We start from the raw sequence: 15819 nt of genomic DNA on the forward strand, positions 1-15819 counted from the left end.
TCCTCCGCTGAGTGGACCTAAGTTTGGTTTGGTAACAACCTCAGTTAAACAAGTTAGGATTTTGCTACTTGCCCTACGTGGTGTCCCCTTTGACGAGCCCCTTCAACTCTGAGCTTCAGTTTCCTTGTCTATAAAATGGGTATTCCAATTAAATGAAATTTCTGCCAGCCCACAACATACCCTAACAAATTCCAACTCCTCCCCTTCCAGCTGTGTTACCCAGGAAAAGAAAAGGTCAAACATTGAGACCTTAATGTGTACACATGTATACTACTACTTCATTGAATCTTTAACTCCATGAGGAAAGAACTTTCTTTTTTGGTTGTGCCAGGTCTTAGCTGTGGCCAGCGGGCTCCTTAGTTGTGGCATGCGAACTCTTAGTTGCGGCATGCATGTGTGATCTAGTTCCCTGACCAGGGATCAAAGCCGTGCCCCCTGCATTGGGAGCCCGGAGTCTTAAACCCCTGCGCCACCAGGGAAGCCCCCGAAGGAACATTGTTATCTCCACTTTGGTAACAACTAAGCCAAGACATGGCAAGGCTGAATAACTTTTTTTAAAATAAATTTATGTATTTATTTTATTTTTGGCTGCGTTGGGTCTTCATCGCCGTACGTGGGCTTTCTCTGGTTGTGGCGAGCAGGGGCTTCTCTCCATTGCGGTGCGCGGGCTTCTCACTGCGGTGGCTTCTCCTGTTGCAGAGCTGGGGCTCTAGGCTCACGGGCTTCAGTAGTTGCAGCACGCAGACTCAGTAGTTGTGGCTTGCAGGCTCTAGAGCGCAGGCTCAGTAGTTGTGGCACACGGGTTTAGTTGTTCCGCAGGATGTGGGATCTTCCCGGGCCAGGGCTCGAACCCGTGTCCCCTGCATTGGCAGGCGGATTCTCAACCACTGCGCCACCAGTGAAGTCCAAGGCTGAATAACTTATTCTTGGTCACACACTATAACAGTGCCAGATTTGAAGCCAGAAATCAGACTTCAGGGTTTTCATGCTACATAGATCTTCTGTTGCCACCTTACAATTAACTCCTCACAAAGTTGATGAGAGTTGAATCGGTTACTGGAGCAAACCAGAGCATCTGGCTATTGAATTCGGATTGTCTGTGGCCGAAAGTGTCAGCTGTGGGATCCCTGAGTTTGGGCTTCTTGCGGCCCTACCCTGTCCACCACAACGCTGCTATCAAGCCTAAATTCCAGGGAAACAGGCCTTAGAAAAAGCACTAAACCAACCTATTTCACAGACAGAGGTACGCAAGGGGACGATCTGGCTCTTAAAGCCGACTCAGAAAACGAAGTCGCGATGGCCAAGCGCTGTGCACCGCCTCCCGGCAGCCGAAGCACAACCGAAGCCGCTAGGCTCCACCTCCAGCCTCCCTTCAGGTGGCGCTGTAGGACTAACCCACGTTCCAAAATGCAGTCGCCGCAGTTGCTACAAAGCACCGAGATAAGCGGAGCCCGTGGCTAGAGAGGTATTTCCCAGGAGCCTCCCAGGTCGCCCCGCGAGCACCATGCACTTCCGCTTCCGGCTCTTTATTCCGGAAGTTGCTTTTTGAGGTAGTGTGCGGGATAGTGTGGTCTTTGTGAGCTTCCACCATGGCGTACCGCGGCCAGGGCCAGAAGGTGCAGAAGGTGATGGTGCAGCCAATCGTATCCTACTCGGGATGTGAGAAGGAGGAGGTTCGGGTCAGGAAATGGGGAGCGAAGGAGCAGACGGAGCAGGCCAGAGGGAGCGGAGTCCGGCCCCTCATCCCATGAGCCCCTGGGGCGGCCGAGACTGGGAGAAAGCGCGGGTAGTTGAAGAAGCAATTACAGGTGGGAGGTGGGCTTGGCAGACCCCTGCGGTGGGAAATGCAAGAATGGCGGGGGTGAGCTGTTGGAAGACAACCTTAGTTAAGTACTCAGTGAAAGCGGGAGTTACCGGTCTCGTGCCTGAGGAAGATGTCGGCGCCGAAGAAACTCCAGGAGAATGAGAGTGGGAGGGGATTCGTTTACAGTGTTTAGGGAGCCCCAAATGGGTGCCTAGTTGGGCACTTTGCATAGGCACAGACGTCGCGTTCAGAAAAGTGAGATGGGGGTAGGGTTGGCCAGTTCCAGGAAGCAGAGTCTATGCTATGCGTGTATTTTTTCCTTAACTACTGCTGCAGAATCTCATCTTCAGATACTTGCAAAATGTAAGTTGTTTGTTGTTAACTGTTTCATAATTACTTTTTAAGTTAAAGGTGAATTTATTTGGCTGTTTGTTTCATCCTGTCTGATCATTGTTCTAGAGTTAAATGTAGATGAAACTGGAGATTGTGAGGGTATTTGAGGGGAAGGAGTGCTGGGAAAGCTCTAATGTGTTAAAATGGTGTGTAACCATGCCAACTCCAAGTATGCAAAGAATTGTGTCGTAATTACTCTACAAGACCAAAATTACTAATTTCAAAAAGTAATTATTGGTTGACATGATAGTGGTAATTGGGTACTTTTGTTGCAGTGGGTATGGCCAGAACATTGGAACCTTTCCCCCTTCCCTTTAGGATGAGACACTGGAAGAAAAATTCAGTCGGCTTTAAACTAGGTCATAAAGTGGTGTGTTTAGCACTTTGCGGGGTGGGGGACACATATTTATAGAAAAGACCCAAAAAAAGGAAGACAGGAAGGATAGGTTCAGAGGATTTAGTGGCAGCCTTCTTTCCTTTGAGGGGAGTTTTAGCAACTCAAAATTTGACTTGACAAGGCGGAGTATTTAAGTTATCTCTGAAAGAAAATGTGGCTCCTGTTGTTCTGACAAACTTTAGTGTGTGACAACACAATTGAAAAACAGATTAATTTCAAGCTCTTGTAATTTTTAATCACAGGAATTGAGAGTCCCCCTCCTGGTTATTAGGTGTGAGACGTGGAGAACTGAGTACCTAGAGAAAACTGTCTTGGAGCTGGATTTTGCTATAGGAGATAAGAAAGAAGCCCTTTTAAATGCTATCCTGTCACAAATTTTCACTTTAAATGTATAGAGACTAGAAGCAGTGGAAATATGATTGAGTTCTAAGTTCACAGGAAAATTATTAACTTAGTTCCAATATAGCATTTATTAAGTGAGAATGTTTCTTGATAAGTAACTAGTCTTGGCTTTTATTTGTTAAGGTTTTTTTAGGAGCCATGGTTGTCTGTTGTTTGACCAAAGTGGTTGGATTTTATTTACTTATTTCTTAACATTTCTATTTTTGTTGATGATTTCAGAGATCTCGGATTCAGGTGTGGCTTTATGAGCAAGTGAATATGCGGATAGAGGGCTGTATCATTGTGAGTACCCAAGATATTTTATCTCAGAGCAGTTTGTTTATAGAAAAAGACTTACCAAAAGATAGCAGAGCAATATACAAAAAGTCAAAGAGCCAACCCACGGAAAGTTCTTCAGGACCCACTGTCCTTGTCTCATTGTTCTGCTTGATAGGGATTATGTAATTCATAAAAGAGAGGGAAAATTATTTAAACAACAGTATTAGTCCTTAAAGGAGGGGTCAAAAGAAATAAAATGGGGCCAGGGAGATGGGATTAATGGAGTATTAGTTCTGGGTTAGGTGATACCTGAATAGAACTGGGTGGGGTTAGTTAAATAAGATGTCCACGATGGCAGAATAGCCTAAATAATGTTTTTAAAAAGGAAGATATGGATGGAAGTGTTATGCTACGACTCTGGTATTTCTTTTAGACAGTGTAGATTCCATCAATAATCTCCCCTTCCCTGTTTACTAGTTAGAAAACAAGCACGGTGGTTGGTGGTGGTAGTGTCTTCTGGGGAACATGGGAAGAGTTAATTCATATATGTACACACACTATATTGAGCACGTTATAAAAGATAAGGGAAATGGCTCTTTGGCATAGTTAATGAAATCTTAAGTCCCAAAGGTTCCAGAAGTAATGTGAAGTACATTCCATCTTCCTTTATTTAAAAAGAGGCTTAGGGAATTTCCTGGTGGCCTAATGGTTAGGGTTCTGAGCTTTCACTGCCATGGCCCGGGTTCAGTCCCTGGTCGGGGAATTGAGATCCTGCAAGCCGTGCAGCATGGCCAAAAAAAAAAAACAAAAAAAAAAAAACACAAGGCTTAGGACGGGGAGGTGGTGTTTCAGCTAAAAGATCAGTGGAGAGGTGAGTTTCTGAAGTTAGCATCTCTATATATAGCCATTTTCATTTAGAATGGTTTGGATATGATCTTATGTGAAGATGACAGTCAACTGGCTTATTTTTCTAGGGTTTTGATGAGTATATGAACCTCGTATTAGATGATGCAGAAGAAATTCATTCTAAAACAAAGTCAAGAAAACAACTGGGTAAGACTATAGATGGCCTTAAAGAATTGTAGAAATTTTTATTCACTTACAGAATTGAATTGCAACTCATTTCACGTTTAAATTTAGTTTGCATTTGAGAAGTTATTATTTGGGAGAGAAATATACTCTTGAAATCATCCTTTGCCACTTATTCTTTACCCCACTCCATTTTTGCTTTTGTCTCTCCACTCAGAGAGCTCTCACAAAGATTACCAAAGACTAATGGTGTTAAATCGAATGGTCCTCATTTTGTTGCGCTCTAAGCAGCATTTGGCTCTGTGGTACTATAGTCAGGTTTTTGCTTTTCATTACTAGTTGTTCCTTTTTCAGACTTTTATATATTCATTCTTTAGGACCCAGCCATTAACTGTTTGAGTTGCTCAAGTCTTGGTTCTACGTCCTTCTGTCACTCAGTATTATTTTCCTAGGCACTCAAGACTGCACCTTAAATTACATTTATATGTTGACTTCCAAATTTACATTTGTAGCTCTAGACCTCTCTGAGCCTATTCAACATTTCTACTTGGATGTCTCAAAGGCTCCTCAAAGTTAGCATATCAGAAATCAAACTCAGTTCCAACCCCTCACACACTGTTTAGAGCAGTTTTAGTGTTCCCTGCCATGCTGAATGGCACCAGTTCTATTCAGTTTGCTAATAAATTTCTCTGCAACTACCTCAGCTCCCTCCAGTTTGCTCTGCAGGCTCCTGTCATCTTTTATTTAAAACACCAATCTGAACTTGTTATCTCTTTGCTAGAAAGCCTTCAATGGCTTCTTATTGCTCATAGGATAAGGAAATCTTTAATGTATCCTTCAGGGTCCTTCATGATCTGGCCTTACCTCCCTCTGCTCATTTTGTATCACTTTGCACTTCATATTCTGAGCTTCACCCACACTTCTTTCAATTCTTGGAATCTGTACATTTGTCCCATCATAAATCTTTGTATATGCTGTTACCTGTTTCTTGGGACTCAGACCAAATGTCACTTCCTGCCAGGGTTTGGTTTGGTTTTGCTTGGGGTGGGGATTGATGGAGGGTGTGCTGTGCTGAGTTTGTAGTAAAATATTCATTACTGGGATTATTAATGTCTCTGCCACTGGACCACATGCTCCATTAGTGCATGAGTCCTGTCTTTTTTGCTCCCTAATATGCTCAGTGCCTAACTCAGTGCATGCCACGTAGTAGAAATTTTAAAATATTTGAACAGTGAAGGCAGTTTATTAACCCACGTTCTTTAGGATTCATGGCTTCATCAAGACCTACTGAATCATTTCTGTTAAAACTCCATTAACTTGAGGTTTATTTAGACATTTTGTCTTTAATTGTTTAATGCCCCACTTCAGAGCTCACTAGTATTTTTATCAGTGGTGGATTTCAGGTGCCTCTTTCTTCCAGTCCTTGAGGATTCTCTTGAGCCTATACTAGCTCTGTGGAAAGTAGATTCTAAGGAGTGGTATAATGTTTTGCTTTGCTTTTTCCTGCTTAGGCTATTTTTGTGAAAGCCTGGATTTTTCGAATTTAAACATGTCTTGCCAGGAATGCCAAGCTAACCTTATTGATGTTATTTATAAATTATTTGCAAAATGTTGATTTCCCATGGTAATATCCACCCTGTAGAACAGATTAATATTACCTGTTGTAGAAGCCTGGGAAAGTGAAACAATTTAATTGCTATTGGTGTTGATTAGCATTTCTCAAACTGTTTTACTGAACACCAGTGTTCCTGAAGATATTTATAGATATTTCTCAGGAAAAAAGTATTCTCTGCTCAAATAAGTTTAGAAAATGTGTACCACAGGATGAAATCTATTATATTAAGAATTGTAGAAGAGATATGGGAACATATGTATATGTATAACTGATTCACTTTGTTATAAAGCAGAAACTAACACACCATTGTAAAGCAATTATACTCCAATAAAGATGTTTAAAAAAAAAAAACTGTAAGAAAGGGATTATAGTAAATATGCTGCATTTCCTAAAAAAAACCAATTTCTCAACTTCTACAAACTCGGAGCATTAGGAAATGTTGGGGTAGTTGACTTAGTCTACAGAAACTACTTTTTGTAAAATAACATTTCTCTACCTTCATTATGTTATTGTTGGAAAAGTGCACATGGTCTGATATGCACAACCTTTCAATATATGAATATTGGAAAATGTCACATACCTTCTCAAGAGAGAAAGCATTTTCAAAATCACTCAAGAATGATATGAAATTCTGAGGCTAAAAGGGGGTTACAAAGTAGTCTGAGTGGCTATTAATAGCTTTTTTTTTTTTTTAATTTTGTGTTGCAGGTCGGATCATGCTAAAAGGAGATAACATTACTCTGCTCCAAAGTGTCTCCAACTAGAAATGATCAATGAAGTGAGAAATTGTTGAGAAGGCAATACAGTTTTTTTAGGTGTGCTTTGTTAGAAGTGTAGTTCTAAAGCATTTATTCATATTGTTTTGCTCACCTTTATGTTATTACCAGATGACAATAAATGCTGTGGGATTGTTTTTATTAAAATATTTACATTGTTTTCTTTTATCCAGTTGTAGAGCGTTTTTACACAATGGCACCATTAGCTGTTAGTATTTATTTTAAGGTTTTCTGAAGATGGCACTTGTCCTGGGCATTTGCTTTTCACAGAACTGGGATCTGTAGATTCTTAAGGCAAAGAGTAGGAATTCTGCCTGACATGTAATCTTCTGATACTGGGTGGTGGAGAAGGGGAGTGTTCACAAAAGTAAAGATTATGGTGCCAATATCATCAATTCTAATTCTGAATGCTGGGACACAAGGGTTTCTAACCACAATAGGTTGGGGACATTATAGTAGCTCAGTTTTTGCTTAGCACTCTCTTAGAGTTATTGTGTAAGGCCTTTGTGAATTCTTTTATCACTAAGATCAGAATGTGAGAAGTATTTGGATATAGGCAAAGAATGAAAGTTTGTTAAAAAGGAGCTCTGTTAAGAGTTAACTGGAGGGAGACTGTGAGATTGGTAACCTGAAAAAGACCCACAGGCAACACTGGTAAGTTGTTAGGCAGAACAATAGTTATGTTAGTTGGGGAAACACCTCTCCTTATCTCCAAGAATTTTGGTTCCTCCTCCAGTAATTGCTTATTTCCTAATTAAATTATGTGGTCAGTTCTCTCTTGCCCCAATATCTCAAGGTTGTTCTAGTTAGAATTCTGTTAAATGGTTATAGAGCATCTGCTATTAGTTGAATATATACAGTGAAACAGGCTGATAAACATAGCTTTAATACCACATGCTAAGTGTTATTTAAGTTGAATCTTGAAAGATGAATAAGGCCTACCTTAAATTCTGGTAATGGGCAGTATTATTAAGGGTAGGTAAGGAAGAATCAAAAAGTCCAGTTCCTGCTTTTCCAAGTGCCTATGAGGGAGATACAGAACTTTCCTTTTTTTTTTTTTTTTTTTTTTTTTTTGCTGTACGCGGGCCTCTCACTGTTGTGGCCTCTCCTGTTGCGGAGCACAGGCTCCAGATGCGCAGGCTCAGCGGCCATGGCTCATGGGCACAGCTGCTCTGCGGCATGTGGGATCTTCCCGGACCGGGGCACGAACCCGTGTCCCCTGCATCGGCAGGCGGACTCAACCACTGCACCACCAGGGAAGCCCAGAACTTTTCTTTAAACTGAGTAAAAGAATCACTTCATGAGACAGAGGAGATTTGTCAGTAAGTGTAGAAGTCAGTCTAGCTTAGAACTTGGCATTCTAGCTGTTCCACTCCATTTGAACTTGTGCCTTTTTGGTCATATTTTGAAATAAAGGGCTGCTTTAGCTCTTTTAACATATTTGAGTTTGAAATTCAATTGAACCTGCTACAGCATGCAAAGAAAACATTGGGCAGCAGAGGGAGTTGCAGTCCTGAGACTGCTTCAGCCTTTCTGGTGAAGAGCTTTTTGAGAGCAGAGCAAAGACCTCCCTGCAGCTTTCTTGGCACCAAAATAGCTGGGAAGCAGGATAAAAACTGGAGCAGTATAATCCCTAAGAAAACCTGCTGGCTGCTTTTTCCAGTTCCCTGTATGGCCTTTCTGACCTGGCTGCCCTATGTAAGCAAAGCTGTGCCTGCTGTGGCTTATCCTGAATGGATCAAGACATGGAAAGGTCTATTTTTGACAGAGCAAGTGGTGATAGTGAGAAATAAGGTACAGTGAACTCTTAAAATTGAGCTCTGTATTTAGAAATCTCTGCTTGCTTTCCTGCTGTACTGGAGCCTGTGGTGTTTACTTTTTAAGTTGTACTTTTCCACAATCTGGAGATCTTTTCTTCCAACCAGAATTTGTATTACAGAGGGAGTTGCTGTCTGCTTCATTAAGGTTATTAAAACATGCTGCTGGGAAGCTGCTCTTGTTGGCAGCCCTTGGTATGTGAGCGGTTATTTTTCTGGAATGGCTGTTGGTTTCCGAAGGGGGTCTTGCTAACCACCCACGAACTCTCTTGTAACATTATTGAAGTGAGGGGTGGGAGGAGAATCAGCCTCTGAAAAAGTAAGTGCTGATTTGGGCCTGGTGTTCTGTACGTAGTAAGTAGGGAGAAAGAAGGATAAGAATAGTTTGAAAATGCTAGAATTTTGTATATGCAGGCACCAAATATTATTGTATCACATTTGTCAATTTCAAGACTAGAGAGTGGATCTCTGTCTAATTTGGATTAAGGCATTATTAGCCAGGAAGTGTCACGGGCATTTTCTGGGGAAAACCTAATAGCACCATCTCATGTTAACTGGATGACACAGGATCTTTTCCCTAATTAATTATTTGTATTAGAACTGATCATAACCACATACTCATGGCATGCTTTTTTGAGGGGATGCTTGGTAAAACTTAAGGTGACATGAGAACTTAAGTCTGTTACTACTTAGAATTTAATTTTAATTTAAAAGTTATATCCAGTGGAATTTTTAAATATTAAAAGCATTAACTTAATACATGTTTATGATCAAATGTAAACTATACAGAAATATACAGAGCAGAAAACAGAAGTCCCTTCTTTTCCCATCAGTGTTCTCCATAAATAACCACTGTTAACAGTTAGGTGCTTTCTGAACTCTTTACAGATATGCATAGCTTGGTTTGATTCTCATTTTGGTATTACTTTAAAATTTCTTTTAGGTAAAATTTTGGTAAAATACACATAATATTTACTATCTTAACCATCTTGTTTATTTATTTTATTTTTTTTGGCTGTGCTTCACGTCTTGTGGGATCTCAGTTCCCCAACCAGGGAACCTCTGCCCCCTGAAATGGAAGCGTGGAGTCCTTAACACTGGACCGCCAGGGAAGTCCCTATCTTCACCATTTTAAAGTGTACAGCTCAGTAGTGTTAAGTATATTCACATTGTTATGCAACCAAAATTTAGAACTTTTTTATCTTGCAAAAAACAAACTGTACCTATTAAACAACAACTTAACCATCCCTCCCTTCAGCCCTTGGATTTGATTTTTTGTTTCTGAGTTTGATTAGGCACCTCATATAAGTGGAATCATACAATATTTGTCTTTTTGTGACTGACTTACTTCACTTAGCATAATGTCCTCAAATTTCATCCATGTTGTAGAATGTGTCAGGATTTCCTTCCTTTCTAAGGCTGAATAACATTGCATGTATATATACCACATTTTGTTTATACATTTAACTGTCGATAGACATTTGGGTTGCTTCCACTATTTTGACTTTTGTAAATAATGCTGCTGTGAATCTTCGAGACCCTGCTTTCAGTTCTTTTGAGTATGTTCTCTGAAGATTTTTGAGTAACCATCATACTGTTTTCCACAGCGGCCTCACCATTTTACTTTCTCATCAACAGTGCATAAAGGTTGCAGTTTCTTCACATCCTTGGCAAAACAACTTCTTTTTTTTTTTTTAAGAGAAGTCTGTGCCTTTATTGGCCGAGCAGGCTACTTGAAGGGGGTGAAGCCAGAGGAGTGGCCCCGATGTCAACCTGGCTGTGTAGGTGATTGAGAACTCAGGCTTGATTCCACCTGGTTGAAGGCCTTGACCTTGTAGACGCCCACCATGCTGCCCATCATCTCAGGCAGGATGATGATGTCCTCCAGGTGTGTCTTTGCCACCTCAGGTGGCTCCTTGGGCAGTGCCTCCTTCTTGGCCTTGCACTGGCGCTTTAGCAGGGTGTGCTTCCTTGGCAGTCCTGGTTCAGCAGTAGCTGGGTGCTGTACAGCTGTACCAGCTGCTTGTAGGACACGTCCTACAAGGCCTACGCTGCTGTAGGTGAAATTGCCGAAGGTCTGCTGCTTCTGCTCCATTTCTGCCGTCTTGTCGATTCTTCGGAGAGGTAAAACTTCTGTTTTTGATAGCAGTCATCCTGATGGTTGTGAGGTTGTGGTTTTGATTTGTATTTCCATAATGATTAGTGATGTTGAGCATCTTTTCATATGTTATTGGTCATTAGCTTGTCTTCTTTGGAGAAATGTCTATTCAAGTCCTCTGCCTATTTTTAAACAGTTTTTTTTGTTGTTGTTAATTTGAGGGAATTCTTTACATATTCTGGCTTAAATAAATGATTTGCAAATATTTTCTCCCATTCTGTGGTTGCCTTTTCATTCTGTTCATTGTCTTTTGATACACGGAATTTTTTAATTATGATGTAATCCAGTTTATCTGTTTTTGCTTTTGTTGCCTTTTTTTTTTTGGCCTTGCTGCAACTTGTGGGATCTTAGTTCCCCGACCAGGGATGGAACCCAGGCCCTTGGCAGAGAAAGTGCAGAGTCCTAACCACTGGACTGCCAGGAATCCCCTGCTGCCTTTTTAGTGTCATAGGTATTTTTATTTATTTCTACACACATACTCTTTGCAGTTCTGCTGTTATAACAAAACTTGCACATAGTTCCATGTTAAACAGCTATGATGTATTCCATTATATATGAGTCTCTCAATTTAAGTAATCACACCCTATTGATGGGTATTTTAGGCTGTTTCTCATTTTTTACCATTAAAAAAAATTTTGTAATGAACGTCTTCATGCCTGTCTTTGTCCACTTAACATTTTCTGAGATGAATTCTTAGAAGTGGAATTGCTAGATCAAAGGATATACACATTAAAAAAAAATTATATAGGTACTTCTAAATTGCCTTCCAAAGTACATGTGAGAAAATTGTTTTCTTCATACTAGGCAACCGTTAGGCAGCAGCTTTAATGAAACTCACAGGCTTATTGTGAGGATACTATGAAATAATAATTGCCAACATCCTAAGGATGCCAGAATAGAAAAATGGAAAAAATTTGGCCTTTGATGACTTTGGAACCACTGAATTAACTCTGGAACTTCCCTACCACCTAACTTGTTATGTGATAGCAGAAAATTCCTGGTTGGATTACAATTAAAGCATTGTAACTGAGAACAGTGTCAGAATGGGGCCACTTGTCTTCAGTACCTCTTAAACTTGGGATGGGATTAGTTGTTTAATGAAGATTCGTTAAATGCCATAGTTAAGAAAGTTGGCAATTGAAGTGATAATCTTGGACTGTAGGAGGGAATACAAATGAAGTGATGTGACTGATTTTATTCAATAAAACAGTAAACTTCCTTAGTTAGGAAAATAATTCCTGAGAAAGATGATCTTGGATCATCATTCTATGTCCATAGAAATTGCTGTCTCTGGAGTATTAACAGATTAGCCTCATCCCCAGAGCCACCTGAGTTTGTGATGTTTTGCAGGGCTGGGAAATTGCAGAGAGGAACTAGGGAGAATAAACAAATGAGTGCCTCCTTTTGATGGGCTGATACTAAACCAGAGATGGTAGGAGTAGAGTGGGAAAGGGAGGATTTTCCCCAGAAAAGCATCTTTCTTTAGATCCTACACTTGATAAGGTACTCTGTTTGGGAAGTTGTTTTTCACCAGTGCCAGTTTTTATTTGCATGTTATATGTTAGACATAGTGAAGAATATAAAATTTAGTCCCTGGGCTTCCCTGGTGGCACAGTGGTTAAGAATCCGCCTACCAATGCAGGGGACATGAGTTCCAGCCCTGGTCCAGGAAGATCCCACATGCCACAGAGCAACTAAGCCCGTGCGCCCCAACTACTGAGCCTGTGCTCTAGAGCCTGTGCTCCGTAACGAGAGAAGCCACCACAGTGAGAAGCCTGCTCGCAGCAACGAAGACCCAACTCAGCCATAAATAAATAAATAAACTTACTAAAAAAAAAAAAAAGTTTAGTCCTTGTCTTTGGGGAATTGGGAAAGCAGCGAGGTACAGAGGGAAAAATGACCTTGGTAGTCCGCATACTCGGGTTTAAACAGCAACTTTAGAATTATCCAAACCTCTTAACCTCAGTTTCATAGGGCTGGTGGAATAATTTCATGAGATAATACATGTAAAGTACCTATCAGGCCTCGGGAATGCTCAAGAAGTATTATTTGTCTCGTTACAAATGAGGATAGATCTGTCGTTTAAAAGATTTATTTAGGAATGTGTGGGGAAAAGGTAAACTTGTTCCACATAGAACGAGACAGATCACAACTTCGGGAATCTGTTTTGTTTTTCATGGTTCAGTTTACTGAGGCATAATTTACAGATACTGAAAGTCACACTTCACACCTGTGCACTTTGATGACATTTGACAAATGTATAGTCATGTAACCTCTGCCACAGTCAAAACATAACATTGATATTTCCATGATCCAAAATGGTTTCCTCAGGCTCTTCACAGCCAATCCACTTCATTCACCCTAGCTCCTTGGCAACTACTGATCTGATTTCTGACTTTACAGTTTTGCCTTTTCCAGAATGTCATATAAGTGGAATCATACAATGTATGGCCTTTTGTGTCTGGCTTCCTTCATATAATGCTTTTGAGATTCATACATGTTTCTTGTATCAGTGGTTTTTTCCCTTTTTATTGCTAAGTATTCCATTGTACGGATATACTACAATTTGTTCATCCATTACCTAGTTAATGGACATTTGGGTTTCCAGTTTTTGGCAAGGGAGTGGTGTGACAGTCAAATGACAAGTGTATGTTTAACAAGAGACTGTGAGACTTTTGAAAGTGGCTATACCATTTTGCATTCCCATTAGCAATGTATGTGAGTTCCAGTTGCTCTGCATCCTCACCAGCAATTGGTATTGTCAGATTTTATTTTCTCCATTCTAACAGGTATATAATGGTATCTCATTGTTTTAATTTGCATTTTCCTAATATTGAATAATTGTGAGTACTACAGTCATTCTTTGGTATCCTTGAGGGATTGGTTTCTGGGTGGCTGCCCCCCACCTCCTCCCACAGGATACGAAAATCTGCAGATGCTTAAGTCCCTCATATTAAGTGGCGTAGTATTTGCATATAACCTATGCACATCCTCCCCATATACTTTGTCATCTCTAGATTACTTATAATACCTAATACAATGTAAATAGTTGTAAATACAATGTAAATGCTATGCAAATAGTTTCTGGTGTGGAGGCAAATTCAAGTTTTGTACTTTGGAACTTACGTAATTTTATTTTTCTGAAAATTTTTGTTCTGCAGATGTGGAACCCTCAGATGCAGAGGAGGGCCGACTGTCTTTTCATGTGCTTATTTGCCTTCTGTATCTATGATGAAGTGTCTCTTCAAACCTTTTGCTGTTTTAAAACTTGGGCTGTTTTCCTCTTTTAGTGTTGGAGAGTTCTTTATATATTCTGCACAAAAAATTCCTTATCAGAGAGGGGTTTTACAAATATTTCTTCCCAGTCTGTGGCTATCTTTTCATTTCTCTGCAATGTCTTAACACAAATTTTTCAATTTTCAAGGTTTTCCTTTATCAAAAAATTTTTTTTATGGTTTATGCTTTTTGTGTCATAAGGATTCTCTGCCAAACCAACGGTGACAAAGATTTTTCTGGTGCTTTTTTCTAGAGATCTTAGGTGCACCTTTAGATCTATGATGCATTTTGTGTTAATTTTATAATACAGTGTGAGGTATAGATTGAGTTCATTTTTTTGGCAGATGGATGACCAATATTCCAGGACCATTTGTTCAAAAGACTGTCATTTTCCATTGATTTACTTTAGCACCTTTGTTGAAAATCAGTTGACCGTATGTGTGGGTCACTTTTTCTGGGCTCTTTTGTTCCATTGCTCTGTAGGTCTATATTTTAACCAATACCACATTGACTTCACTATTACAGCTTTATAATAAGCTTTGAAATCAGGTGGTGGGAATCAGCCAGCTTTGTTCTTTTAAAGTAGTTTGTTCCAGGGCCTTAGCTTTTCCATATAGATTTCAGAATCAGCGTGTCGATTTCTACAAAAAAATCTGCTGGGATTTTGGTTGAGATTACTTGATGATGTAAATAGTTTTGGGGAGAATTGACATCTTACTATCATCTTCCATTGATGAACGTGATATCTCTCCACTTATTTAGGTTTTCTTTTATTTCTCTCATCAGTGTTCTGCAGTTTTCAGCATAAAATTCTTGCACACATTTTGTTAGATTTATCCTTTCCTAAATATTTCATGTTTTTTGATGCTATTATAAAGTACAGCTGAGTTTTATAAGTTGACCTTGTATCCTGTGACCCTTCTAAACTCAGTTATTAATACTAGTCTCTTTTTTGTGGATTGCTTGGGATTTTCTACATACATGATCATTTTGCCTGCAAATAAAAATGCAAGAAATAAAAATTCAAAGAAAAAGTTTTATTCCTTCCTTTCCAGACTAAGCCTTTTATTTCTTTTTCTTGCCTTTTTTCAATGGCTAGGGCCATTCTAGTATGAGTGGTAGGAGTAGACATCTTTGTCTTGTTCCTGATCTTAGCAAGAAAGTATACCATTAACGAAAAAACATACTATCAAGTACGATACAGTTGTAGGTTTTTGGTACATGTCCCTTTAGTTGGTTAAGTTCCCTCCAAATCTAATTTGCTTAGCGTTTTTTATCATGAATATGTGTTGAATTTTGTCACCACTTTTTTCTGCACCTATTGGGATGATCACATGGTTTTTCTGTTATTGTCTGATAAGGCAAATTGCATTAACTGGTTTTCTCTTTTTTAAAAAATATTTATTTATTTATTTTCGGCTGTGTCAGGTCTTATTTGTGGCACGCGGGATCTTTCGTTGAAGTGCTCAGGCTCTTTGTTGCGGTGCACAGGCTTCTCTCTAGTTGTGATGCGCAGGCTCAGTAGTTGCAGCGTGTGGGCTTAGTTGCCCTGCTGCATGTGGGATCTTAGTTCCCCGACCAAGGATTGAACCTGAGTCCCCTGCACTGGAAGGCAGATTTTTAACCGCTGGACCACCAGGGAAGTTCCTGCATTAACTGGTTTTTAATGTTGAACTAACCTTGCATTTCCGAGATAAACACCACTTAGTCATGGTGTATTATCTATTTTATATATTGTTAAATTCAGTTTGCTTATTTGTTTAAGGTTTTTTGTGTCTGTGCTTATGAGGGATGTTGATCTGTAGTTTTTTGTGGTGTTTTTATCTGGTTTTAGTATCAGGGTAATAGTTTCAAAAAGTTGGGAAGTGTTTCCTCATCTTTTATTTTCTGGAAG

General features: G+C 39.9%; 1 protein-coding gene across 1 annotated transcript; it reads left to right on the forward strand.

Moving 5' to 3' along the window:
• Nucleotides 1-1550: 1550 nt before the first annotated feature.
• Nucleotides 1551-6821, forward strand: SNRPE (small nuclear ribonucleoprotein polypeptide E). The gene is made up of 5 exons (XM_082833407.1): nt 1551-1643; nt 2141-2167; nt 3216-3278; nt 4229-4307; nt 6607-6821. Exons 1-5 carry the CDS (start codon nt 1590-1592, stop codon nt 6660-6662), a joined length of 279 nt encoding a protein of 92 aa, XP_082689533.1. The 5' UTR covers nt 1551-1589; the 3' UTR covers nt 6663-6821.
• The last annotated feature ends 8998 nt before the right edge of the window (nt 6822-15819 follow it).

The sequence above is a fragment of the Leucopleurus acutus genome, assembly GCF_964270905.1.
Source record: "Leucopleurus acutus genome assembly, chromosome: 2".
NCBI lineage: Eukaryota > Metazoa > Chordata > Mammalia > Artiodactyla > Delphinidae > Leucopleurus > Leucopleurus acutus.